The sequence below is a fragment of the Ictalurus punctatus genome, chromosome 16 (assembly GCF_001660625.3).
Source record: "Ictalurus punctatus breed USDA103 chromosome 16, Coco_2.0, whole genome shotgun sequence".
Taxonomy (NCBI): domain Eukaryota; kingdom Metazoa; phylum Chordata; class Actinopteri; order Siluriformes; family Ictaluridae; genus Ictalurus; species Ictalurus punctatus.
Genome location: NC_030431.2, coordinates 21,264,289 through 21,282,842, shown reverse-complemented (window position 1 = coordinate 21,282,842; position 18,554 = coordinate 21,264,289). Strand labels below are relative to the sequence as shown.

Below are 18,554 nucleotides of genomic sequence, written 5' to 3'. Positions count from 1 at the left end.
TCTGCCTACCAGCCTGTGCTGTGTTTGTGATGTCTCCTGCAGGAATGCAAGATTACATCCTGCTCACTGACCTTGAGGGTTTCACAGCTCTGTTCTGAACTTCACTTTACTCTCCAAAAAGGCAGGATCAACCAAAAATACACACAGAATGCAGTTTATTGTTCGTGTCCTAAATGGATATTGTTAATGGATATCAGTTCCATGTTTGCAAAGGAAAGCAGCTCTTATAAGACCTATAGTAAATTAGAAAATTTGACATATAGCATAGGCATAAACACAAAGGAATAACAAAGAAATATAACAGGTTAAAAATAGAAATGCTATACATACACATATACTGTCTTACTCCTATATACGGTCTATATACAGTATTGGGACAGCAAGGCCAATTTGATTGTTTTCAAGATATGTTGATGACATTTGGGTTTGAGATCAAAAGATGAGTACGAGATGATAGATCAGAATTTCAGCTTTCATTTCCTCATATTTACATCTAGATGTGTTCAACAACTTTCAACATGGCACCCTTTGTTGTAACCCACACATTTTTTTTCCCAAGAGATCAAAAATATTGGAACATGATGTTTTTTGCTGCCCAGGTGTGCCCTGTTAAATTGATTGTTTAAAGAATGAATAGCTCTGAATGTCTACTCTTGGTTTCAGCCCTAGGATTTGCCTGCATTTGTTAGAAACCACTCATGGGATAAACCAACATGAAGACCAGAGAGCTGTCTGTGGGAGAAAAGTGAGCCATTTTTAAGCAAAGAGGGAAAATCTATCAGAGGAATTGCACAAGCATTGGGCATAGCCAGTACAACAATTTGGAATGTCCTGAAAAAAAGAAAGAAACCACTGGTGTACGAACAACCACACATGGAACAACAGCAGCAGTAACATTGTGAGAGCTGTGAAGAAAAACCCTAACAACAGTTAGTGTCAATTCCAACTTCACCAGTCCTATCACAACTGTGAACTGGAACTGTGGAACACATGGATTGTGGGAAAACAAACAATTTGAGTGGGAGACACAGTGAACAGAGCATGAGTAAACCTCCTGCTGATGCGTGGCTGGGAGCTCGACAGACATCAGACAGTGCTTTTCTTAAACACTGACGATGAAAACTCTACTATCGTGAAAGGATTTAGCTGCTCAAAGACACAACGAGAGGACTTAATGCTCTTAATCTGATCTGAGGTGGTGCGTCAGGTAATACAACTAAGCCTTTAATCCAAACTGTCTCATATTCATAGAGATGGAGAGGCATTTTTACTCATGTTACATACTTTTTCCTAATATATGCAGTCACACACATCTATAGCTGTCCTGTCCTTCTGTGTATAAGTGTTCTTCTGTGTCTTCCTGCATAGGGCGGGAGATTACGACCTAGCTCAAGTGCATGTATATGTGTGTCAGAGCCATGTTTAAAGCACTCCCATGTGAAACAATAAGATCAACAGTAAGCATGAATTCACACACTTGACACGCAGGCGTGTGGTGTGCAGTCTGGAAGGGACGGTACTGATGCTATGTGGAAAGGTAAATGAAGATGGTGAGTGGTTTCTGCGGTCTCTGGGGATCTGTAAATTGACAAACCGAGGACGGAATATATCTCTACTTTGTGCAGGATGTTTTTCAGCACATCAAGCGCTCCTTCTTCTCCTGTGGTCTCTGAAGGTGATGGCACTAGCTGAGGTAGTTCCAGAATTACTGGCATCCTTTAAAAGAATGAGAAAAATTGCTTGCACAAGATAAGCATTACAGCACACATTCAGATTTTCCACTCAAATATCAGAAGAGATTACTAACCTATCCTCTAACATAAATAATAATAATAATAATAATTTTCTTTTTTTAAAAGTAGCAAAATTATTGACAATCCTACTTAAAAGCAAAATTATGAAAAAATAGCAAATGATTTTGATCAAATATGAGGTTCAAAAAATGTGGGCTGCAGACAAGAAAAAGAACATGTCCTCACTGTAAAATATACAATGGGTCATTGATGTTTTGGGGCTGCAAGCATGGTAATAAAATAAAATGCAATTATAGCATCCCCATAGTTTTATGCTCAAAGTATCAATCGTTGAATGTGCTATTTATTTTATATATAAAATCTTTTATTTTAATGAAGATTGTCAATAATTCTGGTGCTGACGGTGTATAGACAATAACAAGCTGAATCTTTTCTGTGGGCTTCAATCAAAATAACCCTCAGATATACTAAATAGATATCTGATAGATGTGGGATAATTTACTCTATCCTTTGATATAGTAAAATAGATGTAGATAGAATGGCTAATTGGCCCTAGGTGTGAATGAGTGTGTGAATGGTGCTCTGCGATGGACTGGCATCAATCCCAGTGTTCTGGGATGGGCTCCGAATCAACTGCGGCCTTGACCAGGATGAAGCATTTACTGAAAGTTAGTGAGTGAAGGAGAATTTTGGACTGGATGCTGCACCACGCAGGAGTCAATTTTCTGACCTGCAGTTATGCTGGACACCCATAGGTGGCATAGTTTTTCTTTACAATCGATTAATATCAGCAAAAGAGACCAGCAGGCACACAACTTCCTGGCTGCCTAAAAAGCAGAGAATATGCCAGTAGTGTGAACAAAACAGAGCTGAATTTCCTTAGAGAATATTCAAAATCTTAAGTCAAGAACATAAGACAAATTATTTACAAAAAAATATAGCAACCATTAACTCAGCAGCCATATGTTGGATTTCTCATCAATGTGTCATTAAACGTCTCTGGAAAATGTGAGAAAACAAGCCAACAACAGAACCTGACTTATCACTTATGTTCAAGATTGTTGAAAAGTTTGCTGTGTTTGACTTGCCTTGTAAGTGCTAATTTGTAGGTTGGAATGATTCATTTTCCACCTCTGCATGTTCAACTTGTGAAGTGGAAAATCAAAACAAAACATGGATGCCTTTTTATTCGCTTTTTGTTAGCAACAAGCTAGCCAGCCAACTGTGATGAGTGATATATATTTTCTTCCTCAAACACTCATCTGTATAGCTAATGTTACATATTTAATGCACAAATGTGTCTATGTTGATTAATCTAAAAGAAAGTACTTACTGAATATATACAGTATAAGTATATACAGCGTAAGTCATTTGAAGGTAAGAAGTGTTACTTTGTTTATTTCTGATGCTGTGTGCAGCCATGCTGATTTGATGTCACTCCGTAAACAGGGAAAGAACTCGGAGTTGAGAAGACTATCCCAAGTTGAGGTGTAGGAATTTTGAAAAGGGTCTATCTGCTATGGAGTTAAATTTGCCTCAAAACTAAACAAATAAATATACAATTTCGCAAACAAACACAATCTGCTTTGCAAAAGAAAACTTGACTCTCAAACAAACAGAAAGCGTTTTTCTCACAAATGCAGCTAAGCAACTTCCTCTTCCAAACCAACAGGTGGTGCTATCGGTCTATTTACACTAGTCTCCCGGGAGAAGCATTACAACACAGCATTGCATTACACCACAATAGTGTGCAGTAATCAAGGCGATGCATTTGTGAGAAAATCGCTTTCTCTTTGTTTGAGAGTCGAGTTTTAATGACACCTTTTACAAAACAATTGCAAACCCATTCACAACAGTGTAATGTTTTCAATATAATTTACAAATCATTAAACACCACTCAATATTAGTGCTTGTATTCTGTGTTTTAGTTAGGGTCTTTGCTAATCATACCATTTACATGCAATTACTGTCACTCTACCTTTTCCACGTCAGTTGATTAACCTGATTAGGCATCCTGAAGTGAGCACTGATCACGGATCAGTACAAACACAATTGATTAATTTCAGTTTAATTAACATACCTAATAAAACTGACCCGAAATCAGTTAAAACCATAGTAGACACTGGTTCATGGGTTCACGTTGAGATCAGCACCCCCTAGTGGCAACCATCGGAGTTACGCAACAGTAATGACGTAACGAAGCCTCGTTTGCTGAAATCACGTGATTTGCCCAATTTGATACACGCTCCAAAAGCGACCATCAGTACTGTAACTGTCAGTGCATTCAAGTCCTTCTGAGAAGTTCGTATTTACGAGTTGGGAAGTCATAATTACAAAGTCAGGTGCGTTCAAGTCACTTTGGTTGGCGCAAGATGGCGGTGCACCTTCTCTTAATTAAGTATAAAAAAACACAAGGTTTTTCAACCCTACTTCTAGAAAATGAAGAGCGCAAACAATGCGCATCAGTTGTTTTGCTTTTTTATGTAATCAAATTATGAAGCCACTGTAAACTTTATCGTTACATATTATATTGTATACAGTGCTGTCACAATTAGCTTACAAGAAAATCCTTACAAGAGTTTCCCCAATTCGTATCTACGACTTTGTTGCGGCGTTCATGTGCGTTCAACTCCTAATCACTATCTTTCCGACGTGACTTGAATGCACCATGTACTAGCAACACCCCCCCCCCCCCCCCCCCCCCATGACGTCAAAGCAGCAGAAAACGATTAACTTTTAATGGGAATAACAAAAATACAACACCAACCTACACATTAGCAGCAGTATCACTAAGCACATCACAGGTATTTCAGTATAAATTTATTCAAGGTGGAGTTTTTCTATAAACTTATTAGACTTAGCAAAACCTGAAAGGGGTTGGGCTGAAGCCTACTACAATATTAATATTTGTCATACCGGTATTTTAAACTCATGAAACTCCCTTAAAGTGTTTCATTTCATAGTATCGACGACAATTATTGATTCTGCTGACAACAACAACAACAAACCGTTACAATTTTATTAGCAGGAATTTCTAGCCAGGTCTGCGTCATCACCTGTATCTCTCCGTTTACGCGCACAATGAATCCCCGCCCACCAAACACCATTGGTTGCTGTAGGGAACAGCTGTTACTGCTGCATTGTGATTGGTGGATTCTCGCTAAGCCATGACGTTATGCTCTGTACTGCACACCGGGAGAGAGAGAGAGAGAGAGAGAGAGACGTAATGGAGTAATTCCGCTACAAGGCTCGTCATTTTTATAAAAAATTTCACCAATTCCGCAGCGTGGAGTTGCAATGAGGGTACGGTACATTATTCTTTGTCGTTTAAAACGAAATGCTGACCGCTGTTTGTGCTCATTTCAGATTAAGGATGCTTTTTTTTAGATGAAGGTGATGATGATGATGATGTAAAAATGTCAGCAAGATCTAATAATATCTAATAAGTGAGATCAAATCGAGAAATGTGTTTTCATCTGCTGAGTTTTGCAACACTGAGACTGTAAGTGGCCGAATAGCTGGCTGGTGATATCAGTGCATAATCATTCATAAGAATACTAGTGGTGATTGTGAATGATTATACTAATTAAGGATGATGAGTGTGACTAGACAGTCGTGGGAATAATATTGGAGGAACTGTTTTGCTCTAGGTGCTGATATATATTTAGAAACTGTATTAATTGTTATACAAATCATTTAGAGAATTATTAGAAGAATTATAGGAGTGTGAATGGTGAAAATAATGAATGTAGATGTATGCAGTGCAATCACAAAACTTATGCATGACATGTTTGTTTATATATATATATATATATATATATATATATATATATATATATATATATATATATATATATAATTGTGTATGAGAAACGTCCTTCATCAGATTTTTGCAACTCTGAAGCTGTAAGTGATCAATCGCATTGTGTTTCTATTTACAAACCTCAGACCTCAGACACATGCCTATGTGTGTAAATTATTAAACATCAAACTTGGATTATTTACATTCACAATCTATAGATCTGGGTGTAGATTAACCTCTCAAAGGGTAAAGGTCATCGTTTCCCTAGAAAGAAGTAATCTGTTTTGAGATGCAGCAGTTTCATCCGGTTTCTTTAATAAAGCAGCTTTTTAGACCAAACAACACATGCAGCTGTATGCTTCTTACCCAGAATGCAGTGCAGGATGTAAACAGGAAGCTCATTGTTTCAGAGCTAATTTGCCTTGTAGTCAGGCCGTGGTAAGCCGTTACAGGTATTACTTTGTGGAAGTACACACAGATATAAAAATGTATACATAAAAAAGACAAACATATGTCCCAGATCATCTCAGAGCAACATGGACACACAGATTTGCACACTTATTCACACCTTGGTTTAAGTTAGTGTAGCCAGTGCACCTACTGGCATGCTTTTGGGAGGAAACTGTGCGACTGGGAGGAAACCAGTGTGAAAACAAGGAGAATATGCAAAGCTCCAACAGACGGTAGCCTGAAATCAGGACTGAAGCTGTGAGGTAGCAGTGCTACCTGCCACACTATATTTATGATATAATAATGTAAAATATATTATAAGGTATGATTAAATGTATAAAAGTTGTCAAAATAGAACTTTATGAAGTATAAAACAAAATGGTTCATGTTCTACATAGGATATGAATGTGTAATAGGGAACAACGTGTAGTGTTCTTGTATATGCAATATGGATAAACTCTGGGACACAAGATGGTGGATTCTTCCCCTTAAGTGCTTAATTCCTAATATGAGCCATTTGGGTTTAAGCTCTCAACATCCAATACAACTAAACTGCATAAACCCTTCTACACGCTGTGTTTTAAGTACGCTATATTCGGTAGTTTGGTTTCAGCCTCCGACTGTCTAGACCACTCCACTACATGTGGTATGAAATAATGGTTTCTACATCCTGTGTAGAGCACCGTATAGAGTTAAGAGGCAGCAATTTTCGGTTTAGCGCCCTACTCTTTGTGTTGATCCTTCTGAAATAAATCAATAGTTTCTACACCCTGTGAAATGCTCTATATGTCCAACAGGGAGTTATTTGGGAATCACCTCTCTACTCTTTACACAAATCCTTTTCATGGAGTATGAAATAATGGCTTGTACACTATATACAGTGAACTAGTTGTCCAAGAGTTCAATTTAGGTCTCGGCTCCCTAATCACTACACCACTTCACAGGGTCTGAAACAATAAGTTTATCTCTCTGGCTCTGTCTTGGTCTGTTTCTCCCTCTGTCTGTCTCTTTCACTTCTGTCTCATTCTCTCTCTTTTAGGCCTCTATGTGGGCTTCGTGTTGTGGATTATTGAACGATCTGATCGGTTCGGGGGCGGTTCGAAGTCATCAGGCTGGGTTTGGGGGCGGAGCCGGGCCATTCAGATTTGCTCCTGGCGCTGGCTACTCTGCCTACCCTTCAACGAGCACCACTCAATCACCGTCTATCCCCGCCCCCTCAAATGGAGCAGCGTGCAAAGCCTGTGGTCTCGCCTTCTCCGTCTTCAGAAGAAAGGTAGGTTCCTCTGTATATTTCAATATTATGTACTTGTTGTCTGAATATTAACATGTGCACATATTTGAATGTTTGCATATAAACAGAAACACACGTGTATATAAAACTGAATTGTAATTTTGGCATCGTGTGTGTGTGCAGCACGTGTGTTCAGACTGTGGGCGGAGCTTCTGTGCACTCTGTAGTGTGCTGCAGGAGAACCTGCGACGCTGCTGCGTGTGCCACGCCCTGTGGGCGACGGCGTTCGAGCGGGCACGCCTCATGCGGTTGCGGGTGCGTGATCTGCGCCGCTACCTCACACTGCGTGACATTAGCACGGATGCATGCACTGAGAAGGAGGAACTCGTCGAGCTTGTACTGCAACATATGGGGGTAGATCTTCAGGAGGAGGAGGAGGAGGAGATTGAGGAGGAAAACACTGAAGCCCTGCCCTCTGCTTTAGCCCTGCCCGATGATGCTGCACCCACCACCCCCCAGCAACCTGCACTGTCTGTCTCCGCCCCTCAGGAAGAAACACACAACACTAATAACAGCTCAGGAACCAGCCAAGTACACACACACACACACACACACACACACACACACACACACACACATCCCTTCTGTCTGATAATGGTATCGATGTTAATGATGATAATGATTTGTGTGTTGACGATCAGGATTGTGGAGACGTTGCCTCTGTGTCTCTCCTCCCCCTGGAGAACAATGAACGTTTACTAGAGGTGAGTTATTATTCATACTAGTTATAAATAAAATCCATTTAAATCCGAAACATTATTTACATAGTTGGTTATTCAGTGAGGTAACAGTCTCCTCTAGCATGCTAATACACACTGGCCAGTTTAACAGGAATGCCTGTGTCCCTGCTCATTCATGCAATTATACAATTTGCCATTTATGTGTCAGGAGAGCAGTGCATAAATTCATGCAGATTTTATACAGGTCAAGAGCTTCATTTAATTTTCATATCCGACAGCAGAACCTGAGTCTACAATGAGCAAACGCTCATCTAAACTGGACCGTTGAAGATTTCAAAAAGACCAGGTGAAGTTTTTTTTTTTAATAATTTCATTGAGCCTCTGCCCACCATAGCGTCAGACTAACAGTAGTATTTAGTCATTCTTAACTGACAGGAGTAGAACCTGATGTGGTCTTCTGCTGTTGTAGCTCATCTGCCTCAAGGTCTGCTCACCATGGTTGTATAGAGTGGTTATTTGAGTTACTGTAGCTTTCTTGTGAGCTCAAAACAGTCTGGCCATTCTCCTCTGTCCCTCTCATTTCCACCCACAGAACTGCCATGCATACATTTCACATATTCCCCCATTCTTCTCTAGACCTGTATCTGCATGATTTTATCTGTCGCGCTACTGACACCTGTTTGGCTGGTTGGTTAATCACGTGAGTGAGCAAGTGTACAGGTGTTCCTATTAAAGTGAATGTATCAGAGGTCGACCGATTGATCGGTTTTGTCAATTAAGCAGCACTACTGATCGGTTATCAGCAAAAATCCACACCGATCGTTTTTCCCGGTTGCGCCCGTTGCAGGAGCGGTTGGGAAGGGTCCGCCGTCGTTATACAGTACGAGAGCGGCCTCTAAAACGATCACTGACTAATTTGGTGGCTTTTTTAAAATTCATTTTGGAGGTCTCTACTTTTATTTGTTATTTGCAGTGTTACTTTTTGGTTCCGTTTGGATGTATATCTTTTAGTAACTTTAATATTTATTCATAGTTAATATATATTAATATTTATATATTTATATCATTTTTAAAAAGCACAGTACATTTTCATGGTACAGTCAGTACCGTTTATTTTTGTACCAAAGTTCAGCAATATTTTACTTTGTGTTTATGTTTTCATTCAGTAGCTATTTTAAAAGGTATCAGTTGATTGATCGGTTATTGGCAGGTACCGCCTGACTTAGTTATCGGTATCGGGAAAATCCACTATCGTTCCTCCTCTAAAGTATATGTTATCGTGCGAGATTATAGTGGTTATTTGACTGAGCTAACTTAATCAGTCTCTCTGACCTGTTATCTAATTGTATAACTAATTGTGTAATGTGTTTAATGTATTATCACTATATTCAGTTAAGAGAACAATTAAACATTTACTTGTCGCAGTACTCCCTTGGTTCTGTGTGTGTGTGTGTGTGTTGATGTGTAAACAGTCCAGCCCAGTGACTCAGAGGAGGGCTCGAGCCTCTATCTCTGATCTCTCCAGCGAGGATGAAATCGAGTTGTTAACCGTTCGGCAGCTGAAGGAAATTCTGGCCAGGAACTTTGTGAATTTTTCCGGCTGCTGTGAGAAGTGGGAGCTGGTGGAGCGTGTGCGGCGTTTATACAGAGAGCACCAACACAACCGTACCTCCTGTGAGTCCTATCTTCAGTCTGGGCAGAAATAAACCAGAAGGGAAACAGTAAACACTTAACGTGCACCTGATACTCCAGGCAAAGTGTTTCCTCTGTCTGAGGTGCAAAAACAGACAAGACGTGGCAAAGTATTGTCATGCAATTTGCACCGATTGCATTCACTGTATACTCGAGAATTAATTTAGCTAGCCACATTAACACAGTAACGCAAACAGTTTTAGGGCAGTGTGCAGGTCTAGTCTGGGGTTACTGGAACCTGATTGTGACTCACAGTGTTCAGGTATGCAACACAGATCAAATTTTATGTGAGGAGTTTACTTCAGGAAAAGCTGTGGTGAGATTTGACTTGTGGGACTTGCACTTAAAAAAAAATTCTTGTAGGAATAGCAAGAGCAGCTTTGGATATTTGAAGCTACCGATCCAAAATGGAGGATGTTCTCTTAACTTGTAATTTGGGAGAAAACTGTGTCAGGAGCGTTAGATGAACTGTTAATCATCCGGGATTGAGCCCAGATTCTTCTCCATCAAAAAAAAAAAAAACTTTTTCAAACGTACTTCTAAATAGTGTTTGCATGCATTTTTATTCTTGCCTGTGAGACAAGACGAGACAAGAAATTCTGTTTGTGTACAGTGTCAGAGGTCATTTGAAAATGTTAAAAACAATTAAAAGTTTTTCAGAATGCTATAATGTCCACACAGAACTCTCTTTTCTGTTTTCTTTTGCAGTGGAAAACATGAGCAACAGCATCACTGCAGGTGAGGATTTCTGTCATGCACATGAATGCAATATTAAAAAGGACTCTTAAAGTAATCTAAAAATGAAATGTACCCTGCCCCCCTAATGTAGTCACTCATCCAGGACACGTTTGGTGTATTAGAAGCTTATGATTAAACCATCGTTCACATTAATCAGGTTGTTTACATTTGAAGCATTAAGAAGACGCCCTTAACCACGGCGACTTACATCATAGTCTGTATCAAAAACGGAAACATCCTCATGCTCGTTCTCTAGGTCATGGACTAAGAAGTGACATTGAGCTAAGACCCTGTTAGAAGAGGATAGTACAGCATTAAAGAAAAGGAAAAAAACACAAGACAAAGGTTTGTTTGGGTTTTTTTTTTTTTTTTTAATAGAAGTGTCAGTACAAGTGAAGAGGTAGGTCTTTAGTCTTTGTTTGAAGACAGACAGTGACTCAGCTGTTCGGACAGCCAGGAGAAGTTTGTACCACCACCTGAGTGACAGGACAGAGAAGAGACTTGCTCCATGTCTTCCTTGTTCCTTTGGTTATCTTTTAATCCTCCTCTGCTCCCATGTTAACCATGCAGTCGTGGCGTATCCTCCTTCTATATGTGATGGAGGTGTTGGAGGTAAGAATATCAGCATTGATGAGTGAGACACAATGCATGCTATTTCCACCTGCATGATACATCTGTGTCCCATGCTGTGTTTGTATCTGTACGTACACTATACAGTATGATATACAGTATATAAAAGGACATCTAACCATCACACCTATGTGCTTGTTTAACAGCCCATTCCAGATTTAGTCTCACTTTGCAGTTATAATAACCTCCACTCTTCTGGGAAGGTTTTCCACAAGATTTTGAAGCGTGTGGCTGTGGGGATTTGTGCTCATTCAGCCAGAGCATTGGTGAGGTCAGGAACTGATGTTAGGTTAAGCCTGGGATGCAGCTGGCATTCCATTTCATCCCAAAGGTGATCAGTGGGGTTGAGGTGAGGGTTCTGTGCAGACCACTCAAGGTCTTCCACTCCAACCTTTGCAAACCATGTCTTCATGGAGCTCGCTTTGCTTTGTGCACACGGACATCGTTATGCTGGAGCATGTTTGGGCCTCTAAGTTCCACTGAAGGGAAACTGTAATGCTACAGCATACAAATACATTCTATACAATCGTGTGCTTCCAACTTTGTGGAAACCGTTTGGGGAAGAACTACGAATAGGTGTGATGGTCAGGTGTCCGCAAACCTTTGGGCATATAGTGTATGTACTTACAATATCATCAGATGTTTTGTGCAAAGATAGCAATCCTATAATTATGTTCTAGTGCAAAGTGCTAATAGTAATGAAGTAATATTTAAATGGTGGTCATCTGACAATTCCATAGAAATGTTTGATATATAGATATAATATAATAAAAATGACTGCATGTTTACTTCTGTCTGTTCTTACTGGCCAGGATTTTGGTTGTAAATAATATTTAGTTGTGTTTCGTTCAGAATTGGGCTTTATCTTATAGCATCACTTGTGGAATAACATGCATGTGAGATTTGTTTATTCACAATTGATCAGTCGCTTGTCAGTTTCTACAGTATATAGAACCACACACCAGACTCTCAGCTGTAGCAAAGCGTGAGCTAATATAGGTAACTAATTAATTAATATTAATTTTTGCCAAGTAGTGTTAAATGGAAACGGTAACCTTGGAAACGACTTCTGGCACTCTGAGAATCAGTACAGTAAAGTAAAATGTTTGCTGTGAGACAGACATTTAACATTAATAATCTGTCAATGTGTTCACTGGTTAAACAGAATTGTGAGATTGCCTTAAACGAGGACATGTGCTCGGAAAAAAAACTCCAAAAAATTTCTGCTTTTCAGAAATACAGACCCTTAGAAGAGGGAAGTCTTTCTTACTTCCTTTTCTTTCTACTTTTTTTTTCTTAATATGCTTATTTATTATCTGTCTTGTCCTATTTTAAAGTGACCCTGGGTTCTGTGCAATGCACTATACATCTATATATAAATAAAAAGGACCCTTATGCTTCATCTTAGATGCATAAACACTCCCCCCACGAGAGATCCTCCTCCCGAATGAAATGATATTTTCAAAAGTGCACAATAGCAATATTATGCATGTTGAATATTGTAGTAGATGAGAAGAAAATTGTCTGGTCGCGTGTGTGTGTGTGTGTGTGGGGCAGTAGGAGCCTATCACTGTACAGATTTACTCGTCCTGGCCTAAAGCCAAATGCCCCTGCTGAGCTAAAATGGTCGTAACTGCACTGTGCTTTGATCCAATATGCTAAGTGCCTTTCTGTGTGTGTGTGTGTGTGTGTGTGTGTGTGTGTGTGTGTGTGTGTGTGTGTGTGTGTGTGTGTGTGTGTGTGTGTAGACTGCTGATGCTCTGCAGATTTAGGTGATTTCATTTAAGTAGAACGATTAATAAGAGCCAGTGGAGACAGACGTCGGCACACAGTTCCTCAAATGAATAGACTCTAAAGACATATAGATAGATACACAGAGTTAAGACACACTATAGGTAGATCGATAGATAGAAAATGTTAGTAAGTGTTTGTAAATGTATATTGTGCAGTAAGAGTTAAATGTCCTTATTCCACAGTGCTGCTGAATTCTGATTGGTCAGAAAGTGTTGAGATGTTTATTTAGCACTTTGTATATTTAGCGCTTTGTAACAGTAAAGCTGTAACTTTGTTTTCCACCATGGGGAAGCTCTTCAGGATGGAAGGCTTTCTGATTTCTCAGTAATATGAAAAGATGCGGGTTTTTTTATTATTATTATAAGTTTGAGAGAGAGAGAGAGAGAGAGAGAATGAAGCTGGTGAAGGAATGACTTTATAGCTGCTATATGTGATAACTTGTTTCAACAACAGTGAACAGATAAAACACGTGTCATTCTTTAATAAATCATTGGCCGTGTTATAAGAGGAGTAAAACATAAACAGTCCATGTCAGGCCGCATCACACCATCCCATCACTGATTATTTTCCTGGTGTTTTTCATTCCTTATGTAACGTGTTGCGTGTCTGTGTGCAGGTGTGGCCCCTCTCGGTACGGTGGATGAAAACATGTGCCGTATCTGCATGGACGCTGTGATCGACTGTGTCCTGCTCGAGTGTGGTCACATGATCACCTGCACCCGGTGTGGCAAGAAAATGAACGAGTGTCCCATCTGCAGGCAGTACGTGGTTCGAGCTGTACATGTCTTTAAGTCCTAAACACACAAACACACACATGCACACTGACAGCCTTCATCGTCCTGAACTGAATCAGCTTCTGAAATCATAGAGGTTACATCGGCTACATCCCAAATTGCTCCACAAGGGGACAAGTGTCAGACTGGTTAGGGTCTGAATTTGAACACGGAGGCTCTGTTTAATTAGTGTTTTCAAATGCGCTCTTGTTGATTTCTCCTAATGACTCCTAATGGGTGTGTAGGACCTATGTCACACGAGTGTGTACTCACAGCACAGTGGAGAAAGTGTGTTAATGGGGCAGATTCTAGCTACCCTCTTTATTATCTAGTGTGCTACTGTATGTACCTAGCATACAAAATAGCTAGCACTGTAAGTAGCAATTCCATCAGCTGTCATGTACAGATGGAGACAATCAAATGTTTGAGATGTGAAACGTTAAGCTCGTTTTTTCGCTTATAAACAGCGTTATTTTGAAAAGGCAACTGCGAACAAGTTCAGCAATGCCTTCTGGCTAAAAGTCCTGAAGTCTACAGTGACACTGACTCGACTCCACACCTAAGGGCGATTTACTGGCCAATAATACTAGTCAATAACACTAGGGGACTAGGGGAAGAGAAGTGGACAAGGGCGCATTAAAAACAGTATTGGAATGCAGCACACTTAGTCTTTCCATGTGTACAGTGTGTGTGTGTTAAGTGTGTGTTGGTGCGTGTAGAAGGTATAAGATGAAAAAGTGATGCGTGAAGAAGGTCCTCCTTGCTGTAGCAGACCTGAAGCCAGCAGTGATTAGAGGTGCCAAATGTACTCAACGTTACTGATTGATTTATTGTGTTTTAATACAGTGTTTATCAACTGTGTTTATTATTAAACCCCTACAGCAAAGTACATATTAGCGTATTAGAGTCACTCCATGAAAACTGCAGCCAATCTGTGTGCTATGAGGGTACAATTCCAGGAATTTTGAAGAACAATCCCACCTTTAAAAGATAACATCTCCACTCAAACATGAGTTATGAGGCATCACAATCACTGCACTGCACATGTAACAAGGACATGAAGATAACAATGAAATTTATCGGTATAAATTTTATTCAAAAAAAAAAAAAAAAACTGGACAACATTTTACAAGTCAATAAATAGCATTAACAGAAGTTTGAAAACAGTCAAAAAATCTGAAGATCTGTTAACTTGAATATTTCAAGCTAACACTTTAGTCTATTTTTGATCCAATCAAAAAGAAGGATTCAGAACACCGAAGTCGAGATTTTCTTGGGTAGAGCGCATCAACAGGAAGTTAAGGTAAGACCATATCAGGTATTTGAGTTTTTATGATAATGCAGTTGCAATATATATTAATTGAGTGACTTCACTAAACCCTGAACCAACTGTAGTGAGGGTAAAAAGGTGTAACTTGCCTGGAAAAACAACATCACAGATCGTCAAAACACTTACGATCCGTAAGTACTCTCTGGTGATACGCATCATGCCTGAATATGGGGTCTGATGGGAAATTTGAAGCTTGGGAATAAGGCTTGGGCTGTTTCGAGAGTAACATATCCAAAACAGGACACGATAAATCTACAAACGTTTTTTAAAATACTGATTTGATCTATAATCATAAATTCTGGTAATTTTACTCTGTTTTTTTTAAATACCATAAATTGTGCTTGACTGACTGACAGAGAAATATTGTTGTTACTAATGGAAACCTTGTGTTTATTAAAACAGTTTGAACGTAACCCATGCAGACACCAACGGTTATATTCGCCACCACATTTAAAAGACCTCGCACCCAAAACGGGCTGTGACCCTGAGCGACCCTTCACATAGATAGCTATTACATAGCCTCTGTGTTAAAATAGGAAGACTTTTATTTCAGGAAAACGTAGGAATTAAAGCAAAAAATAATTATTAGATAAGGTAAAGAATGTCACAATTTCTAACACTAATTAATGAGGAGAATTTAGAAAGATATTGTGTTTTTACAGTAATTAGGAACAGGATGACATTGAAATTCTCATGTATATCTCATGGTGTAACACCTTACATTAATAATGATATTCAGCAATATTCTACTCAATGTTATGTTTTATTAGCAATGATTTATATACATTTGAATGGCTGCAGTTTTCATGGAGTGACCCTTTAGCTAAGTACTAAATAAATTCATTTCTAAAATGCAACACCAGACACTGACTGGAAGTTTACCAACAATATTTATCTTTTTATTCCTGAATTAACTATACATTAAAAACATATTTGGATACGTGGCATCCTTCCTCCCAAAGAGCCATTGAGGTTAGTATTTAGGTTTCGGAGTTAATGTTTAGCTACAGCAGTTTAAACCACTAAAATGTTTTGTTTTGTATGGTAGTGTCACCTTATTTTATTTAATAATAATAATATTATTATTATTATTATTATTATTATTATTTTATTACAACTTTATCTAACAATTGATAGTAGATAGCTACTATCTTTAGCAGCTCCACTAACACTTTTTAATGTGACACTATTTTGTGGTGGTGCCAGCTAACTATTTATTTCGCTAACATACTTCACTGGCAACCTCTCATTATTATTGCTACAAGGCTAGCTGTATTTCATACCTTATTTTGGGACACTATTAGCTAGCTAGCTATTTATGATTAGCTAACCTAGTCCTATGACAACCTTTGCTGTAATGCTCACCAGCCTAATAGATTTAATATTTTAAAGTATTAAACAAAATATTTTTAGACTTATTAAATTAGCTACCTATTTTGGTAATGATTTGGCTGTTTATGTTTAGCTAGTTAAGCTACTTTTAGCCCCATGGTGTATCGCTAGCTAGCCTTTTCTGTTTGATCCGAACTATCTATTTTTCCTTTTATTAATCTTTCACCATGAATTTGAGGAGTATTTTGTTTTCATATGAATCTTACACATACCCACAGTTACAGCTGTGTATCTGCACAGACTTTGTGAAATTTAATAAATTCAGATTTTGATGGGTAATGTTTAGCTACTTCAGTTTAACTGCACTTTAACTTTAAACTGCTTAAAGTGTAAGTGTGTGTGTGTGTGAGAGAGAGAGAGAGAGAGCGCGCGTAATGCCTCCTTGTTTTATTTAATATTATTTGTTTTATTATAATTTTATTAATAATTGGTAGTTAGCTGCAATGTTTAGCGACTCCACTGACAACCACTTGGTGTAACATGATTTTATGGAGGTATTAGTTAACGGTCTATGCTTTGATAACATACGTCACTTGCACATGACTTCAATACTTTATCATGTGGCAATGTTAGCTAGCTACTTTTGTTTTGTTAGGCTAACATGTTCCTGACAGCCCCGTCTGGTATACGAACAAGGTCACGTATAAGGATAGCTATCTTTTCTGTTTGATCCCAACTAGCTATTTTTCTTTTTCTTACTCTTTCATCATGAATTTTATGTATTTATCCACAGTATTTCGTTTTTACATGAATCTGGCACATATACACAGTTATAGCTGACCTGTGTATCTGCAAAGACATGATAAAATTTGATAAATTCTCCAGGTTGTCAATTGCTTTTCCATAAACAGTAACTGAAATAGAGTTATGTGCATCACCACAGATTGCACCAAAACCATGCCCTACTTCCCACTCCCTACTCAATATTCCTCACTCCCTACTCAATATTCCCTACTCCTTACTCACTATTCCCCACTCCATACTTCTTACTCAATATTCCCTACTCCTTACTCACTATTCCCCACACCCTACTACTTACTCACTATTCCCCACTCAATATTCCCTACTCCCGACTCAATATTCCCTACTCCTTACTTACTATTCCCCACTCCCTACTCAATATTCCCTACTCCTTACTCACTATTCCCCACGCCCTACTTCTTACTCACTATTCCCCACTCAATATTCCCTACTCCCTACACAATATTCCCTACTCCTTACTCACTATTCCCCACTCAATATTCCCTACTCCCTACTCAATATTCCCTACTCCTTACTTACTATTCCCCACTCCCTACTCAATATTCCCTACTCCTTACTCACTATTCCCCACGCCCTACTTCTTACTCACTATTCCCCACTCAATATTCCCTACTCCCTACACAATATTCCCTACTCCTTACTCACTATTCCCCACTCAATATTCCCTACTCCCTACACAATATTCCCTACTCCTTACTTACTATTCCCCACTCCCTACTCAATATTCCCTACTCCTTACTCACTATTCCCCACTCCCCACTCAATATTCCCTACTCCCCACTCCCTACTCAATATTCCCTACTCCTTACTCACTATTCCCCACTCCCTTCTCAAAATTCCCTACTCCTTACTCACTATTCCCCACTCCTTACTTACCCTTCCCTACGCCATACTCAGTTTTCTACTCACTATTCCTTACTCTACAGTATTCCCAGCTCACTATTTCCTAATCGCTATTCCTTATTTACTCTTCCCTACTCACTGTTCCCTATTTCCTAATCCCTACTGACTATTCCTTACTTACTCTTCATTACACCCTACTCACTATTTCCTACTCACTATTACTTACTTACTCACTCTTCCCTGCTCACTATTCCTTACTCACTATTCCCTACTACTGTTCCTTACTTACTCTGCCCTACTCCCTATTCCTTACTCACTAATCCCTACTCACCATTCCTTACTACTATACCTAACTTAATATTCCTTATTTACTCTTCCCTACTCGTTACTCCATTCCCTACTACTATTCTTTACATACTCTTCCCTACACACTACTCCTTACTCAATTTCCTATTCCCTACAAGTGGCAAGGTGCATTATATGTATTATGCACCAGGGACTTGATTGACAGTGTTGATTTGTATCTGTCTAGACAGTTGAGTAGATTTTTTTTTTCAACATTTAATTGAACCCATTTAGGCAAAGCCCGGAGAAAAAACCCAGCTGACAAGTAATTTATAATT

At 39.0% G+C, this 18,554-nt stretch overlaps 1 protein-coding gene across 2 annotated transcripts; it reads left to right on the top strand.

The window, feature by feature from the left end:
• Positions 1 to 4,956: 4,956 nt before the first annotated feature.
• Positions 4,957 to 16,605, top strand: rnf34b (ring finger protein 34b). 2 transcript variants are annotated; one of them, XM_017489921.3, is made up of 8 exons: positions 4,957 to 5,057; positions 7,046 to 7,279; positions 7,421 to 7,828; positions 7,939 to 8,001; positions 9,450 to 9,651; positions 10,378 to 10,407; positions 10,978 to 11,019; positions 13,448 to 16,605. In XM_017489921.3, the coding sequence occupies exons 1-8, from the start codon at positions 5,052 to 5,054 to the stop codon at positions 13,627 to 13,629; spliced, it is 1,167 nt and encodes a 388-aa protein (XP_017345410.1). In that variant the 5' UTR covers positions 4,957 to 5,051; the 3' UTR covers positions 13,630 to 16,605. The 2 variants fall into 2 exon arrangements, with proteins under 2 accessions (XP_017345410.1, XP_017345412.1); XM_017489923.3 differs by lacking the exon at positions 10,978 to 11,019.
• The last annotated feature ends 1,949 nt before the right edge of the window (positions 16,606 to 18,554 follow it).